The following is an 18529-nucleotide window of genomic DNA, read 5'->3' as shown; positions in this document are numbered from 1 at the left end:
GTGGGTCCTAGGGAATGGAACCTGGATCATTTGGCTTTGCAGGCTACCATCTTAACCGTTAAAAGGGGCGCCAGTAAGATGTTATTTAGCTTCCTGGACAACGTGTTCTCACCACTCGTAGTACTTCGTTCCAAAGGACTCAACATATTTTCAGTTCCTAGAAAAATTAACAAAGCTTTCACTAGCTACCCAGGGCTATGAATGAAACGTGGTCCTTGAATCCTGAATATCCATCCAGGCCCCAGGAATGGGTCACCTATGCCATATTTGATCCGTTAGCTTTCTGCCCGCAGGTGGCAGCAGAGGGCTCCGAAGCGCATAACTGCAGGTAAATTCAGCCTCCGCAGGGCTGGTCCGCGCTGGACTCAGAGCGAGGGTGTCACCTACAGGAATGGCAGCACCAGCCAAAACGGTCCCTGAGGCTCAGCTGAGTGTTGAAAACTATCCCCAATCGTTTTATTTTAAATAGAAGTCAAAAGCAGCCATAGCAAACTCATTGCGTCCGTATTCTCACCGGGCCCCCAAATTTCCAACTCCAAAGAGCAACTAGGTTCCTTTCCCCAAGCAGGGTCAGCTCCGAACCTCGGCACGCTGGGATCCTTCACATCCTTGGAGCCAGGTGCCCAGGACCGGGTCTCAGGTGGCCTCTGGGCTCCCTCGGGTCTCTCCTGCACTCGGCTTTGCCAGTCGGGGTGCCCCGGCTGCGCCCTCATTTTACCACCACCCCCTCGCTCACCCTCTTCGTCGACCCTTCTCCCCAGGCGCGCGCGCACTCACACACACCCGCGCACAGGGTTTCGGGCTCGGCTGCGGGAGCAAGAGCGACACCGGCCGAGCGAGCCCCGGGGACTCGGCGCCGCCGCCCCACGGGGGCCGGAGCTGCAGCCCGCGGACCAAGCGGACGCGCGGGGTCCGGGCAGCGGCGCCACGGGCGGAGGCGGCGGCCGGGCAGGGGCGGCGGCGCGCAGGGACGCGGCGGGGACTCCGCACCGCCGCCCGGGCCCTCGCCGGGCGCTCCGCAACCGCGGGCGGGCGGGCGGCGTAGGGAGGCGGGCGGCGCCCCGCGCTGCCGCCGCCGCCCCCGGAGCGGCGAACAGACTGCGCAGGGCGGGCGGCGGCCGCGCCGGGGGCGAAACTTGGCGGCCGGGAGCCCGAGGGTGCGGCGGCGCCCCCGCCTGCCGCGGCTGCCCCAGCGGGCCCGGGCGCGTCTCCGCGGGCGGGCGGCGTGTGCACCGAGCCTCTGAAGGTATGTGTGGCGGGCGCGGCCGGAGCTCCCGCCGCCGCCGCCGCCGCCGCCACCGCCGCGCCAGCAGGTCCTAATGCCTGTCACTTCCCAGGACGCTGCTGGCAGCGGTAGCCCGGAGACCCCGAGCCCTGGGCAGGTTCGCCGGTCCTTCCCCGAGATCTGATTGGATAAAGTGGGGGCTCGACGGTGGCCGACGTGGGACAGTCTGGCTGTGGCAGGGGTCTCGGAAACCATGGGTTATTGCAGTGGCAGGTGCACGCTTATCTTTATCTGTGGCATGCAACTGGTAAGTGACACTTGGGTCTTCTTCTTCTGTAATGTGCTTCTGACAGAGTGGGGCAGGCGAGTACAGTAAGGGGACTGCCATTGATTTAGATGTGAGGGAAAAGAAAGAGTAAAGGTGACAGATATATTAACCACATTTAAAATGATTCTAGCGAGAAGCACCGTGGGCTGTAGAAATGAGTCGCTCTGTCCTCACCTATTTTTGTCCCTCTGAAGACAGTTTGGCAGGTGCGGGTTAAACTTGTTATCTTTAATTTTTTTTTTTTTTTTAATGAGTAAGCAGAGATGTAGCTCTCCTTCCTTTACCCTTTGCGTTCCTATTAATGTAAAGACGTGATTGTCATATGCATTGTAGTGCAGGGGTGTTAAGACAGAGAAATAGAACATTTCAGACTTCTTCTGTAGACTAGTGTTGCCCTGTCTTTGTTTCTTCATTGACATTTGATATTTTTTCTAGGAATATATTGTCTTCTAGTGCTCTAAAAAAGTCCCTATTTAGAGCAGATGGTATTCTTATGGCAGTCTGGTCTAGAAGCTGCATTGACTTTTAAAAGTATGTAGATTGAAGAGAAATACTTACATGAAGTCAGCAACGACCATTACCATAGACAGCACCACGACCTTTATACATCACAATTACTAAAAACAACTTAAAGAAGAAAATTCCTATTTCCCATTGTGTACTGTATTTCTCCTGAAATGGATACTGATCCCAGAGGAAGGAAATTTACATGCACTTTTTGATGAATGTCATGCAGTTACAAGAAGGCAAGGAACCAGGAATGGAAACATCTCTCAATTTTAGTTCCCTAAGGGCAATGGAAGGAGGGGCCAGGAAGAGTGGAGAGGTAAAAAATTATACTGCTGTTTAATGGCTAATTTGATTAGGAGGTTCTTGCGCACTTGTCATCAAGAGCTTTCTTTAGAAAGTGTAAATCACCCTAAAAAGTTAACTCCAGCCCCAGCAGTTGTGTCAGAAAGGCTGAAAGGACTTTAAACCTAGAGAGTTTTGAAAGTCCAGTAGGTGAGAAGTGTTCAAGTAGGAAAGAATTTGCTGTTGAAACTGACAGAAGAATGTTTTGAGTTCTCCTCATTGTCTATCAGCTGTTGTGAATCCTGAGCATTTGTTGCTTTAGTTTAGTATTTTGCTGATGTGGAGTTTTTGTTGTATATGGTCTCAGGACACCTATCCCACCCCAAGTTATCTGATGTTGTGTATTTTTATCTGTGAATTATGTGCTTGGTTATACAAAAAAGGAGTGGGAACTATAAATAAGCTTTTAAAGATGTGTTTTCTCCAGGGCATGTAAACCAGCTTATATTTCTGTAATGCTGATTCATATAACTTTTGTAATAAGGATCTTTCCTCTTAAATATAAGACAACCAGAACAATGAAGTTTACTAAGTTAAATCATTGATAGAGCACAAATGTTCTAAGTTGCTAACATACCTACTTTTAGAACATTCTCATTTTTGTGTATCACTAAGAAGATATCTCCAGTGTAGGAGCATAAAACCTAGAATAAGTGGGTGAACAGAGCATTCTTAAGAACTTTCCAGTTTTATAATGTTTAAATCATTTAATGTAATTAGGCTTTAAACCTGTAGCAGGGGTGTGAGTGCATTATACCAAAGTGCATATTGTGGGATAAATGTAAATTCTTCCAGAACTGAACACATTGAAAATCATTACCATACTAATGAGGAAACTAAGTATACAAGGTGACATGATAAAGCAATAGGCGTGTGTTTGCACATGTATACATGAGGTGGAGCATTTGAGAAACACTGTATAACTTACAGAAAAGAAAAAAAAAAAAAGAAAAGAAAGCCAAAAGATAAGTAAGTTTTCTAATAAAGTAGAGGTATCTGTAAGCACAAGTGCTCAATCTAATCTGAGGAATATTTGATGTTTTATAAGAATTAAATTGTCTTTCCCATTCACACTTTCTGTGTCACCAGGCAAATGTAATTAGCAGCCATGTTAATGTAGATGCTGAGCCAAAAACAAAGGACAAAGGAAATCCTTTTGTTTGGAGAAGGGTGAAGTAATCCTATCTTAAAGGGTTCAGAGATTCTTGGTAGTTGTTGCAGCTGAGAAATATTTAGTTAATACTTAATAAAGTTTTTTTTTAATTGCAAATTATTAGCTGCAGAACATAACACTAAACTGTAAGAGGAAGTGTGTATCTTCCTTATGCATTCATAGGTTTAAAATATTATGTGTCTTTGACATAGTAAAAGTCAAATTCATGTTTACAAATTTACAAGTAAACTAGTTTCAAATTAACTTTTGACTTTGTAGTATGGATTGATACACAAGTTCACTGTGTTATAAACTTCTGACGTGGCTGCGGCTGTATCTTTCTTCTTTCTTTCTTTCTTTCTTTTCAAGAGGCAGGCCACTCTGGAACTCACTCTGTAGTTTAGGCTGGCCTGGAAAAACTGTGGGTCTCTGAACTCAGTTTCTCAAGTCTTGGGAGTAAAGGTGTGATTCTCTACCTTAAGTTTATTCTTTGCTGAATAACTTTTTAAAGTTTCTGTAAACATTAACCCGTGATCTTTAAAGAGTTTTTGTTTTTTAATTAGAGGAATATTATATCTAAATCAATTTGCACCCAGTCTTTAGATCGACATAGAGACCTCACCTCTCAGGTTACATTCAAAACAGATATAATAGTTTGGCCATTTAGTGTGTGAATAATAGGAACATATGTTCCAGAGGTATTTACTCATCAGACATCTTTTACTTTGCTCTAAATTATGTTAAATATGTCTTTAAGTATTTGGTGATCTGAAACTGTAAACAAACATATTATTTCTCAAAAAAATCAAGAAATCAGTTTGTAAAAAAAATTACAGTTCTATAACATGGAAATTTAATACTACAGCTTAATTTTATGAAAAAATGTCTGTGTATCATAAATTGAAATCTGTGCATTGTATGGTTAGACTGGCTTCAGATATTAGGGAGATTCCTATAAAATTGTATGATTTTTCAACAAAGATTTGTTCATGGGCAGAATCCAGAATTTAAGGTCATAATCTCAAGAAAGTAATTTTCTTTTTATCAGAGCTATCCTTAATGCTCAGAAACTGAAGATTTCTGATAGTAACAGAAATCATCAGTCTAGTTGGAATGATGGATGTAGTGGAATAGTGCAAGAACAATTTAACTTTTTATTTATAACTTTCAACAGCTTGTGAGTTTGCCTTTTTTCAAGGCTTTTTTTTTTTTTTTTTTAATAAGTACATTATATAGAGCCAGGTGTGGTGACACATGCCTTTAATCCCAGCACTTTGGAGGCAGAGGAAGGAAGATTGCAGTGAGTTCCAGGCCACTCTGAAACTACATAGTGAATTCCAGGTCAGCATGAGCTAGAGTGAAATCCTACCTCAAAGCAAACAAACAAACAAGAACAAACAACAACAACAAAAAGAGTATACTACATAAATGTTGAAAAAATACTCTGGTATTTCTCAGTGAAAAAACTCACTCATAATATGAAAGAACATAACTTATTTTGGATTAAAACACAGCTTTGTTTGAAAATAGGGAAGCTCAGATTTACCCACATGATTGTACATCATACTCCCATTGGCAAAGCTTTTATGTCTCATAAACTATTGAAAGAAAGTCTAGATTTACATTCAAAAGATGAACTCTTGAAAATGCCCATCTTGCCATGTGCTTCTATGAAGTGTTGCTAGATGAGAGTGGGCATGCCTAACAATTGGTTTGGTTGCATGTTACAGCTGTGTGGAGCAACATCTTTGTTTAAAAGGATCACCTGCTTTCTACTGCAAAATTGATGAACATTTTCAGGGGTATGAGTGCTAGTTGATTACTCTCAAGATATTAAGGCATTCATGTGAGCTGGTTTGAAAAGTGTATGTAGGGCTGGAGAGATGACTTAGCGGTTAAGTGCTTGCCTGTGAAGCCTAAGGTCCCCGGTTTGAGGCTCGGTTCCCCAGGTCCCATGTTAGCCAGATGCACAAGGGGGTGCACGCGTCTGGAGTTCGTTTGCAGTGGCTGGAAGCCCTGGCTCACCCATTCTCTCTCTCTCCCTCTATCTGTCTTTCTCTCTGTCTGTCACTCTGAAATAAATAAATAAAAAATGAACAAAAAATATTTTAAAAAAAGAAAAGTGTATGTAGAATACTGTGATATACCTGGGATGCTGCTTTTCAAATGTTTGGCAGTTCTTCAAGAGTTAGCTTTTTGCCACAGACCCTTCTGCTCAAATAATTTTTAATTTCAAATCCAATGCTTTTAGTATATTCTTGTGTTGCTCACAGAATTAATTCATGGAGAAAACTAAAAATGCCTACATAATACTTTAGAAAGTTACAAACTAAGTCATGCAAACAGGTTTCTAAACTGAATAGTGGGGCATGTTTTTGGTTTTAAAATACTCTTACATTATAGTGCAGCATTTTGTATGCTTTGGTGTTTATCAAGAAAGACACAAGTTTTGGTGTCTGGCCCTGTTTCTCTTTACCAATCCCTCCCTCATCATGTTAGCCTAGGTGGTTGCTCTCCATTCTTCTCAAACGAGGCTCAGGTGGTCAGGATCCTCTGTATAGAAGGCTCTCTAGCATGGAGCTCAGAAATGTAAATGGACATTGTCTATCCTTCCCCTAATACTTCTGTATGTCTCCCTTTCCTTTACTACTCTCTTTCTTCCCTCTCTCTCCCTCCACACACCTTGTTCTCTCTCACCCATTACAATAGTCATAAACATAAATCATAACTGTCTTAAAATAGTAAACCTTTATTTATTATAGATGTATTTGTTTTAGAATATTGCATTTTCACAGATTGAAATATATTTTTATACCACGTTTATATAAGAAATGAAAATGTTAAAATTATTGGCTCAATTGTCCTATATTTGAATATACTACTTGTATCTAAAGGTTCAGGGAGTATATTTTAGTTGTGGTAACTGGTGAATTTCCAGCAATTCAGTGTCATCTTTCCTTCATCTACTTTTAAACCAATGTTGCTAATAATGGCAATGGCTCTGTTGCTGTGCTTTATAACATCAGAGTCAGAAATCAGAGACACAAGGGGAAAATGGTTCTTCTTTTTCTTTTTTGTTTTTTCTAGGTAGCATCTCACTGTAGCTCAGATTGATCTGGAATTCACTATGTAGTCTCAGGGTAGCCTCGAACTCATGGTGATCCTCCTACCTCTGCCTCCTGAATGCTAAGATTAAAGGTGTATACAACTACACCTGGCTATTTCTTTCATTTTTATACTATATAATGAATTCCTTCAACCTTCCTCAGATAGAAACTTGATAGTTTTTTGTGATATAATAAAATGCAGTCATGTGCCACTTAACAATAGAAACACACTCTGAATATGGTATCATTAAGCTGTTTCATTGTTTTAGCATCATAGCACATACTTACATATACCTAGATATTATAGCCTACATAAACAAGGTTGTAGTGTAGAGTCTTACATGGATTTACTGATGACCAAAACATTACAGAGGACATGACTGTCCAGAGACTAACATAATACAAACATGTTATTGCATATGGGGTTTCCTGTTTTACTTTCGTCATAAAATTAGTAGAAGGAAGTATTATTTATATCTTATTTTTCTAATATGGAAATAAAATTATAGCAAGTGTTCTTAAAAACCACATGAATTTGAAGGACATTATAAAAGTATGTTGAAAAAAAATGAAATTGTATCAATTTATATCATCAGGTTAGGGAGAAAAATGAAATTAACACACTTATTGCTTCTTCTCTAGTATTTCAAAGATGGTCAGGTATAAAAGTCCTTAACCTTTAAAAGAATCACTTGCTTCATCTTCCTGAAGGCTGCATTTTCCATATTCTTTGTATTATAGCTCTAAATAGGCATCAGGTCTAATTGATGGCAACATTAAAATACTTAATATTATGTTAAGATATACACTAGGTGGTAGTTTTTATTTTTTAATTATTTATATTTTATTTTCACAATTTTTATTAACATTTTCCATAATTATAAAAAATATCCCATGGTAATACCTCCCCCACGCACTTTCCCCTTTGAAATTCCATTCTTCATCATATTACCTCACAATCTCAATCATTGTACTTACATATATACAATACCAATTTATTAAGTACCCTCCTCCCTTCCTTTCTCTTCCATATATATCTCCTTTTTAACTTACTGGGCTCTGTTACTATGTATTTTCATTCTCACGCAGAAGCCCAATCATCTGTAGCTAGGATCCACATATGAGGGAGAACATGTGGCGCTTGGCTTTCTGGGCCTGGGTTACCTCACTTAGTATAATCCTTTCCAGGTCCATCCATTGTTCTGCAAATTTCATAACTTCATTTTTCTTTACTGCTGAGTAGAACTCCATTGTATAAATGTGCCACATCTTCATTATCCACTCATCAGTTGAGGGGCATCTAGGCTGGTTCCATTTCCCAGCTATTATAAATTGAGTAGCAATAAACATGGTTGAGCACGTACTTCTAAGAAAATGAGATGAGTCCTTAGGATATATGCCTAGGAGTGCTATAGCTGGGTCATACAGAAGATCAATCTTTACCTGTTTTAGGAACCTCCACACTGATTTCCACAATGGCTGGACCAGATTGCATTCCCACCAGCAGTGTAGAAGGTTTCCTCTTTTTCCACATCCCCACCAGCATTTATGATCATTTGTTTTCATGATGATTGCCAATCTGACAGGAGTGAGATAGAATCTCAATGTAGTTTTAATCTGCATTTCCCTGATGACTAGTGACGTAGAACATCTTTTTAAATGCTTATATGCCATTCGTATTTCTTCTTTTGAGAATGCTCTATTTAGCTCCATAGCCCATTTTTTGATTGGCTTGTTTGATTTCTTATTATTTAACTTTTTGAGTTCTTTGTATATCCTAGATATTAATCCTCTATCAGATATGTAGCTGGCAAAGATTTTTTTCCCATTCTGTAGGTTGCCTCTTTGCTTTTTGCACTGTGTCCTTTGCAGCGCAAAATCTTTGTAATTTCATGAGGTCCCAGTGATTAATCTGCAGATTTATTGCGTGAGCAATTGGGGTTGTATTCAGGAAGTCTTTGCCAAGACCAATATGTTGAAAGGTTTCCCCTACTTTTTCCTCTAGCAGTTTCAGAGTTTCAGGTCTGATGTTAAGGTCTTTAATCCATTTGGACTTAATTCTTGTGCATTGAGAGAGAGAAGAATCTATTTTCATCCTTCTACAGATATATATCCAGTTTTCCCAAAAATATTTGCTGAAGAGGCTGTCTTTTCTCCAATGAGTATTTTTGGCACTTTTATTGAATATCAGGTGGCTATAGCTACCTGTACTTACATCTAGGTCCTCTATTCTGTTCCACTGATCTACATGTCTGTTTTTGTGCCAGTACCATGCTGTTTTTGTTACTATGGCTCTGTAGTATAGATTAAAATCACATATGGTGATAACACCAGCCTTAGTTTTGTTGCTCGATAATATTTTAGATATTTGAGGTTTTTTGTGATACCAAATGAATTTTTGGATTTTTTTTTCTATTTCCATGAAGAATGCCTTTGGACTTTTGATAGAGATTGCATTAAATGTGTAGATTGCTTTTTGTAAGATTGCCATTTTCACAATATTGATCCTTCCAATCCAGGAACAAGGAGTGTTTCTCCACTTTCTAGTGTCTTCTGCAATTTCTCATTTGAGTGTTTTAAAGTTCTCATTGTACAGATTCTTTACTTCCTTGGTTAGGTTTATTCCAAGGTACTTTATTTATTTATTTATTTATATTTGATGCAATTGTGAGTGGGAGTGAGTCTCTGATTTCATCCTCTGTCTGTTTGTTGTTAGCATATATGAAGGCTACTGATATCTGTGTATTTATTTTGTATCCTGCTACCTGGCTGTAGGTTTTTATCAGTTCTAACAGTTTGCTAGTAGAGTCTTTAGGGCCCTTTATGTATAGAATCATGTCATCTGCAAATAATGATAACTTGATTTCTTCCTTTCCAATTTGTATCCCTTTTATGTTTGTCTCTTGCCTTATTGCTATGGCTAAGACTTCCAGTACTATATTAAATAAAAGTCGAGACAGTGGAAACCAAAGTCTTGTTTCTTTTTTTCTTTTTTTTTTTTTTTAATTTATTTGAGAGCGACAGACACAGAGAGAAAGACAGAGGGAGAGAGAGAGAATGGGCGCGCCAGGGCTTCCAGCCTCTGCAAACAAACTCCAGACGTGTGCGCCCCCTTGTGCAACTGGCTAACGTGGGACCTGGGGAACCGAGCCTCGAACTGGGGTCCTTAGGCTTCACAGGCAAGCACTTAACCACTAAGCCATCTCTCCAGCCCTTGTTTCTTATTTTAGTGAAAAATCTTCAGTTTTTCCCCATTTAGTAATATGTTGTTTGTAGGCTTGTCATAAATAGCTTTTATTATATTGAGATATGTTCCTTCTATTCCCAGTCTGTAGAACTTTTATCATAAAGTGATGTTGGATTTTGTCAAACGCTTTCTCTGCATCTAGTGAGATGATCATGTGATTTTTGTCCTTCAACCCATTTATGTAATGTATTTCATTTATAGATTTGCATATGTTGAACCATCCCTGCATCTCTGGGATAAAGCCTACTTGGTCAGGGTGAAGGATCTTTTTTTTTTTTAATTTTTATTAACATTTTCCATGATTATAAAATATATCCCATGGTAATTCCCTCCCTCCCCACCCCCACACTTTCCCGTTTGAAATTCCATTCTCGATCATATTACCTCCCCATTACAATCATTGTAATTACATATATACAATATCAACCTATTAAGTATCCTCCTCCCTTCCTTTCTCCACCCTTTATGTCTCCTTTTCAACTTACTGGCCTCTGCTACTAAGTATTTTCATTCTCACGCATAAGCCCAGTCATCTGTAGCTAGGATCCAAATATGAGAGAGAACATGTGGCGTTTGGCCTTCTGGGCCTGGGTTACCTCACTTAGTATAATCCTTTCCAGGTCCATCCATTTTTCTGCAAATTTCATAACTTCATTTTTCTTTACCGCTGAGTAGAACTCCATTGTATAAATGTGCCACATCTTCATTATGCACTCATCAGTTGAGGGACATCTAGGCTGGTTCCATTTCCCAGCTATTATAAATTGAGCAGCAATAAACATGGTTGAGCACGTACTTCTAAGGAAATGAGATGAGTCCTTAGGATATATGCCTAGGAGTGCTATAGCTGGGTCGTATGGTAGATCAATCTTTAGATGTTTTAGGAACCTCCACACTGATTTCCAAAATGGCTGGGCCAGATTTCATTCCCACCAACAGTGTAGAAGGTTTCCTTTTTTTCCATATCCCTGCCAACATTTATGATCATTTGTTTTCATGATGGTGGCCAATCTGACAGGAGTGAGGTGGAATCTCAATGTAGTTTTAATCTGCATTTTCCTGATGACTAGTGACATAGAACATTTTTTTAGATGCTTATATGCCATTCATATTTCTTCCTCTCAGAATGCTCTATTTAGCTCCTTAGCCCATTTTTTGATTGGCTTGTTTGATTCCTTATTATTTAATTTTTTGAGTTCTTTGTATATCCTAGATATTAATCCTCTATCAGATATATAGCTGGCGAAGATTTTTTTCCCATTCTGTAGGTTGCCTCTTTGCTTTTTTCAGTGTCCTTTGCGGTGCAAAATCTTTGTAATTTCATTAGGTCCCAGTGGTTAATCTGTGTTTTTATTGCCTGAGCAATTGGGGATCTTTTTGATATACTCTTGTATTCTGTTTGCCAAAATTTTGTTGAGAATTTTTGCATCTATGTTCATGAGGGGATTGGTCTGTAATTTTCTTTTTTTGTTCTATCTTTGTCTGCTTTTAGTATCAGGGTGATGCTGACTTCATAGAAGAGGTTTGGTAGAATTCCTTCTATTTCTATTTCCTGGAAATACTTAAGAAACAATGGTGTTAGCTCTTCCGTGAAGGTTTAGTAAAATTCAGCAGTGAATCCATCTGGACCTGGGCTTTTTTTAGTTGGGAAATTATTGATAACTGTACGGATCTCCATGCATGTTATAGGTTTATTTAAGTGATTAATCTCATCTAGATTTAATTTAGGTAGGTCATATAAATAAAGGAAATCATCCATTTCGTTCAGATTTTAATATTTGTGGAGTATTTAGTTTTATAGTAAGTCCCTAGGATTTTTTGAATTTCCCTTGAATCTGTTGTGATGTTACCTTTTTCATCTCTGATTTTATTAATTTGTTTCTCTTCTCTCTTTCTTTGGTCAGATTTGCTGAGGGTTTATCAATCTTGTTTCTCCTTTCAAAGAACCAACTCTTTGTTTCATTAATTCTTTGGATTTTTTTTTTGTTTCTATTTCATTAATTTCTGCCCTAATCTTTATTATTTCTTCCCTTCTACTTATTTTTGGTTTGCCTTGTTCTTCTTTTGCCAATGCTTAATGTGAAGAATTAGGTCATTTACTTGCGGCCTTTCTAGTTTCTTAATATAGGCATTTAAGGCTATAAATTTACCTCTTAGAACTGTCTTCATTGTGTCCCAGAGATTTTGGTATGTTGTATTCTCATTATTGTTTGACTCTATACACTTTTTGATTTCCTTCTTGATTTCCTCATTGACCCATTCATCCTTTATTAGTGTATTGTTTAGTTTCCATGATTTTGTGTATGCACTATAGCCTTTCTCGCTACTGATTTGTAGTTTAATTCCACTGTGGTCAGAGAGAATGCAAGGAATTATTTCAATTTTCCTGAATTTGTTAAGATTTGCTTTATGTCCTAATATATGGTCTATTTTAGAGAATGTTCCATGTGCTGCTGAAAAGAATGTATATTCTGCAGCTTTTGGATGAAATGTCCTGTATATATCTGTTAGGTCCATTCCTTCAATGACCTCATTTAGTCCAGATGCCTCTCTGTTTATTTTTCTTGGGATGACCTGTCAATTGATGAGAGTGGGGTGTTTAAGTCACCCACTACCACTGTGTTTGGTGTTATCTGTGACCTTAGTTCTAATAGTGTTTGTTTGATGAATTTGGGAGCCCCCATGTTAGGTTCATGTATGCTTAGGATTGTAATGTCCTCCTGTTGGAGTGTGCCCTTAACCAATATAAAGTGACCTTCCTTATCTTTTTTGACTAACATTGGACTGAAGTCTACCTTGTCAGATATTAGGATAGCAACCCCTGCTTGTTTTATAGGACCATTTGCTTGAAACACCTTTTTCCAACCTTTCACCCTGATTAAAGTCCATCCTTTGTAGAAAGGTGAGTTTCTTGGAGACAGCAAATTATAGGATCCTGCTTTTTTACCTAGTCTGCAAACCTATGTCTTTTGGTTGGGGCATTGAGGCCATTGATATTAAGAGATTTTATTGAAAGGTGTGTATTTATGTTTGCTTTTTTTTCTTTTTTTTTTGTTGTTCCGGTTCTACCTTTGCTCTCTTGTGTTAACTAGTATTTGAGTATTACTTGGTTTTTCCAGATGCCTTATATGTATGCTTTCCCTTTTCTTCAGCATGGAGGATTCTATGAAGTATTTTCTATAGAGCTGGTTTTGTCTTAAAATACTCCTTTAGCCTTTTTTTTTTTTTTTTTTTTATCATGGCATACCCTTATTTCTCTATTTGAATGCATAGCTTTGCAGGATAAAGTAACCTTGGTTGACAGTTGTTATCTTTCAGAATTTGGAATACATCACTCCAAGCCCTTCTGGCTTTTAAAGTTTGTGTTGAATAATGTGCAGTAATACTGATTGGATTGCCTTTGTAGGTAACTTGATTTTTCTCTCTAACTGCTTTCAATACTTTGGTTTGTGTGTTTGGTAGTTTGATATAATATAGCGAGGAGAGGTTCTTTCCAAGTTTTTTCTGGCTGGTGTTCTAAAGGCTTCCTGTATCTGCATTGGCACCTCTTTCCCAATTTGGGGGAAGTTTTCTTCTATGATTTTGTTGAAGACGCCTACTATTTCTTTGGAGTGGAATTCTTCTCCTTCTACTGTGACTTGTATTCTTATATTTGTTCTTTTCATAGTGTCCCGAATATCTTGAAATTCCCACTCATACTTTTCTATATGTTTGTCTTTCTCTTTGTTGGACTGTATTATGTCTGCCACCTGGTCTTCTAGCTTAGATATTCTGTCCTGTCCTTCATCCATTCTACTGGTGAGATTTTCTACAGAGTTTTTTATTTCATTAACTGTGTTCTTCATTGCTAGTAATTCTGACTGGCTTTTCTTTATTATTTCTATTTCCTTATTTATGTTTTTTTATTGCCTTCTTTATTTCATGAAATTGGTGTCCTGCATCTTCTTTGATTCCTTTGATTTGTTCTCTGACTTCTTTGAACATATTTACTGTCATTCTTTTGAAATCTTTTCCAGGCATTTCCTTTAACTTGTTCTCACTGGAGGTCATTTCTAATGCATTAATACTGTTAGGTGGATTTATATTGTTTCTTGTGTTATAATCTATATATTTTTGCATCTTGGGTTAAGTTAATGCTTGGATTTTCTAGCTACCTAGGTATTCTTAGTTGTATCAATTGATTTGATGTTATATATTTTCAGGGTAGGAGCTTAAGGTGTTAGGTGTTGCTCCTAAGGCTCTTAGAGTATTTACAAAGGTGTTTCGAGGGGTTGAGTTTCCCTGCTAAGGGAGTATTCAAGTAGGCTATAAATAAAATACAATAAAATACAAGTCAATTCTACAATTTAACTAAACAATGTACACATTCAATCAAAAACAGCACCGAATATATATGCAAGAGTAGTTATTATAACAGCCAGATCCTCTATCAACAAAGAGGTTAAGATTTCTGGTCTGTTGAGGGATCCAAGTCAGCTTGTGACTAAGTGAGACCCTTCCCTTGTGCAATCAATCCCAGTTACCTTTTTGGATGATTTTGGTCTCAGTCAAGTTGCTGGCTGGATCGTTGGGCTGCTATCCTGATTTCTGGAGCTGGGCACTGGCTTTTCCTGCGGGGCAAACCGAGGCTGGCAACTGTGGCCCTGCAGATCCGCACCCCCACTGCTGAAACCACTACTGCTGCTGCAGAAGCTGCCACTGCTGGATCTGTCACTGCTGCTGGTAAAGGTGCCACTGCTGGGTCTTTCGCCACTGCTGCTGCATCTGAAGCTGCTGCTGCTGTAGCTGCCATTTCTGGTTCCGCCACTGCTGCCTCTGAACCTGCCACTGCCAGATCTGCCACTGCTGCCTCTGAAGCTGCCGCTACTGGCTCTGCCACTGGTGGGGCCGCTATTGCTGGTGCTGGACCCTGCTCCTGCTTGGGTCCTGCGGTCACCTCAAGTTGGTGTGGCCAGGTCCTGGGACCGCTGTTCTGTTCACTGGAGCTGGGCTTAGGTGGTGGGGAGGGGATGGAGCCGCAGCTGCTCTAGCTCTCTCACTTTTCCATGTGTTCTTCTACCTCGAGTTCTGCTCCTCCGTTGTTCACTGCCACTGTCCTTCACGTTTCTAGATTTTGCAGAGAGCTCTGGTATGAGTGGAACCTCCCCTCACCTGGCTTTTCCTGTGGCTCAAGCCAAGCCTGGTAGCTTTGTGGTGCGCTGTTGCTGCTGCAGTTGGCAGATCTACCGGGGCTGCTTTTGCCGGCCTGTGCGGGCTCTGGATGCTCTGGATCTCTTCTACTTCTCCCCTGCCATTTCAATTTTGTATACACCTCACTTTTTAGTAAAAGTGTGTATTTTTCTGAGGTTTTTTGGTCTTTTTACCCCCTAGGCTGCTTTGGTGTGGTATCTACACCGCCATCTTAACCAGAAGTCTTGGTGGTAATTTTAATCCTGAAAATGGAATCAGATAGCTCCTAATTGTAATGATTTTACTTTTTAAGCTAATCATGGCAATATGCTAACTTTGGTCTTCATAAAATATATGTGAAAATTCCAAATCTGCTCATGAGATATATATATATATATATATATATATATATATATATATATATATATATATATTAAAGTGAATTACTTTTTAATGTTTTTGTTATTTTGTAATTTTGTGTACATTAAAATCTAGCTTTGTTAAATATGTAAAAATGATCAAAACTTTTAAATTTATTAGAAAATTATTTAATTCTAAATATTGTGTATTTTACCCCACTGAAGTTTTCCCAATAATCATGCAAGATAGGTGACAGATAATATTATTCCTTTCATATCTCCATTTTACAGAGAAGTAAATGGAGGCCCCAAAATATGAAGTAAGTTTTTGAAGTCACCCCACTAGTAAGAGGTAAAGCTTGGATTTAAACTCAGATTTGTGAGATCCTAAGCCAGAGCCTCAGGGTCTCATTGCATCTTTCCAATGTAACAACAAATATCAACAGATTTTATGGGCTTTACTAGCAAAGAAAATGTTTGCTTACTAAGTACTTTGTAGCAGATAGCCTTAGGTCACTGGAATGAACCTCCAAACCAGGGACAGTTTATGGAGGAATGGCATTTAATTGAAGCTTACAGATCCAGGGGAAGTTCCACAATGGCAAAAAAAGAAAACCCACCCAGAAAAGCAAGGGCAAAAAAACTGGCAGCCAATCTACAGGAAACCCAGGCAGAACTCAGGCACTTTGCCTATCTTAGGCTGTAGTTCAGATCTGTCCCCTGTGACACCTCCTCTAGCCAGGTATCTGGAAATCCAACAAGCTTTAATTAAAATCCTGAATATATTGGGGGGCATGCATTGAAACTACTATGTTCTACCACTGACCCCCAGTAGATTCTTAGCCATCTTACATTGTATATTGTTTCAGTCCAAATTCAAAGGTCCCCAGGGTCTTTACCAACTAAAGATAGTTCTAAAGTACCAAGTCTCATCTGAGATTTAAGATAGTTATTATCCATGATTCCTACTGTGACGGTTTGATTCAGGTACCCACAGAAACTTAAGTGTTCTGAATGCTAAGTAGGGTTCCAGATGACGGAGACTTGGGAATTAATGCCTCTTGGAGGCCATGCATTGTTGGGGGTGGGATTTATGGGTATTATAGTCAGTTTCCTCTTGCCAGTGTTTGGCACACTTCCCTGTTGCTATGGTCCACCTTATGTTGACCAGGGGGAAATGTCCACTCTTTTCTCATGAAATCATTTTCCCCTCCCATTATGGAGCTTCCCTTCCAGTCTGTAAGCCAAAATAAATCCCCTTTTTTCCCCAAATCCTGCTCTTGTTCAGGTGATTTATACTGACAATGCAAACCTGACTGCAACACCTGTAAAATAAAAACATGCTATATATTTTCCACATATAAAGGCACAGTGTAAACATTTTAAACTGCTATAAGACATTGCATTAGTCAGAGTTCTCTAGAGGAACAGAACTGCTGGAATTAATTATTTTAAAAAGGGAATTTATTTAATTAGCTTACAGTAGTCCAATAGCAGTTGCAGGCCTGAGAATCAAGGAATCTGGTAGCTTCTCAGTCCATGTGGCCAGATGCCTCAGCAGTCCCAATCCAGCACTAAAGGCCTGGAGGCTTCCTGAGGAGCTGCTGGGTTTTGATCCATGTATGTCTTCAGTTGATGCTGGTCTTCAGTCTGCACTGGTCTTCAACCCATGCTGGAAGGCAGCAAGCAGCTCTGGCAGCCAAGTGGGAAGAAGGAAGGGGTTCTCTTCACCCAGAGCTTTCTTATATGAAGTTCCCCTCTGAGTGGAGCCACCCACTCTGGGGAAAGGGCTCACTCTGGGGGGAAGGACTTCCTCCTTCAGTTACTCCTTCCTGGAAGCAGCCTCCACAACCCACCCAAAAGGGATTTCTGTGGATTACTAAATAGATCAAGTTGACAACACCTTAACTATCACAGGCATATAAAGGAAAGACTGGAACAATGCAAACTCAATAATCATCAAGCAAACATTAAGCATCAGCAGTTCAAGTCTGATACCATAACCAGTGACTGACCGTCTCTGGAATTTCCATCTTCACCACTCCAGCTGGGCTGAATAGCCAGGGAAAACTTCCATCCCCAATGAACAGTGCTCCGTGGTAGTCCTAGCACAGTCCTGCTATATCCAGAACATCTTCAGGTCTCCATGCAAACCATAATCCATCTTCCAATGGCTCCACCAGCTTCTTCATCAGGGTCAGCATGCCCTACCTATATGCCACATCTCAGCAGTGGCTCTTAGAGTCCTGTGAACTTCATATACTCTCCATGTATTTTTCTTGTTTCTAAAACCAATACCAGGTATGCAAGCCATATAATTGTTCTTAATTCAGGGATGAAGTAAATCCTGACCTTAAAGAGCAATTACCTTCTTTTCATATCTTCTATCATCAGTCTTCCTGGGGTGGGGTCACTTCAGACATTCTCTCCATTGTTATAATGTAAAACATTTTCCTTGAGACTGCTAATGTGTTTGACAGTAGCAACTTTGGTAACCTAAAATTGTGCCAGTAAATTCTAAACTTGTTTTAATTTCTCCAACTTTAAATCTTAAGTCTCTCAGTGCTATATCTTTAGCCTAACACATCAGTACATTACAAATTTAACCTTGATAAAACTCTCTGGGTATGGGCTGTAACACACCGCCACCCTTTTGCCAGTAGCCCAATTCCAATAAAGATTTTTATAGTCTTTCCTTCCACTTAGAAAATTCATAAGCCAAGCCTCCAAATACAATTCTCTCTGCACTTAGCATTTTCAAACTCTCATCAGAATAGGACATAAAATTTGGCTTACTGCAGCAGAAAGCATCTTCAGTTGTAAGCACCAAGTTTCCCATTTCTCCAGCACACAAGTTCCAAAAGACAAGATCTGCAAGGTCACATTCATCTCGGCCCTCCTCATGCTCTAGTACCAAATCTGTAGCAGATAGCCATCTGGTCACTTGGATGAACCTCCAAACCAGGCACAGTTTATGGAAGGAATGGCATTTATTTGAAGCTTACACATCCAGGGGAAGTTACATAGTGATGAAAAAGAGAAAACCCACCGCCAAAAGCAAGAGCAAAATCTGGCAGCCAAGCTTCAGG

At 39.6% G+C, this 18529-nt stretch overlaps 1 protein-coding gene across 6 annotated transcripts in view; it reads left to right on the top strand.

Moving 5' to 3' along the window:
- Nucleotides 1–1272: 1272 nt before the first annotated feature.
- Nucleotides 1273–18529, top strand: part of Nkain2 (sodium/potassium transporting ATPase interacting 2) — a 1180756-nt gene continuing 1163499 nt past the window's right edge. For 4 of the 6 annotated variants that reach the window (XM_045158893.1, XM_045158892.1, XM_045158887.1 and 1 more), the window contains exon 1: nt 1273–1532. In XM_045158893.1, the coding sequence (XP_045014828.1) occupies nt 1479–1532 (54 nt within the window). In that variant the 5' untranslated portion in view covers nt 1273–1478. The remainder of the gene's footprint in view (nt 1533–18529) is intronic. The other 2 variants (XM_045158889.1, XM_045158888.1) reach the window with 2 other exon arrangements.

The sequence above is a fragment of the Jaculus jaculus genome, chromosome 9 (assembly GCF_020740685.1).
Source record: "Jaculus jaculus isolate mJacJac1 chromosome 9, mJacJac1.mat.Y.cur, whole genome shotgun sequence".
NCBI lineage: Eukaryota > Metazoa > Chordata > Mammalia > Rodentia > Dipodidae > Jaculus > Jaculus jaculus.
This window is presented reverse-complemented; position numbering and strand designations above follow the sequence as displayed.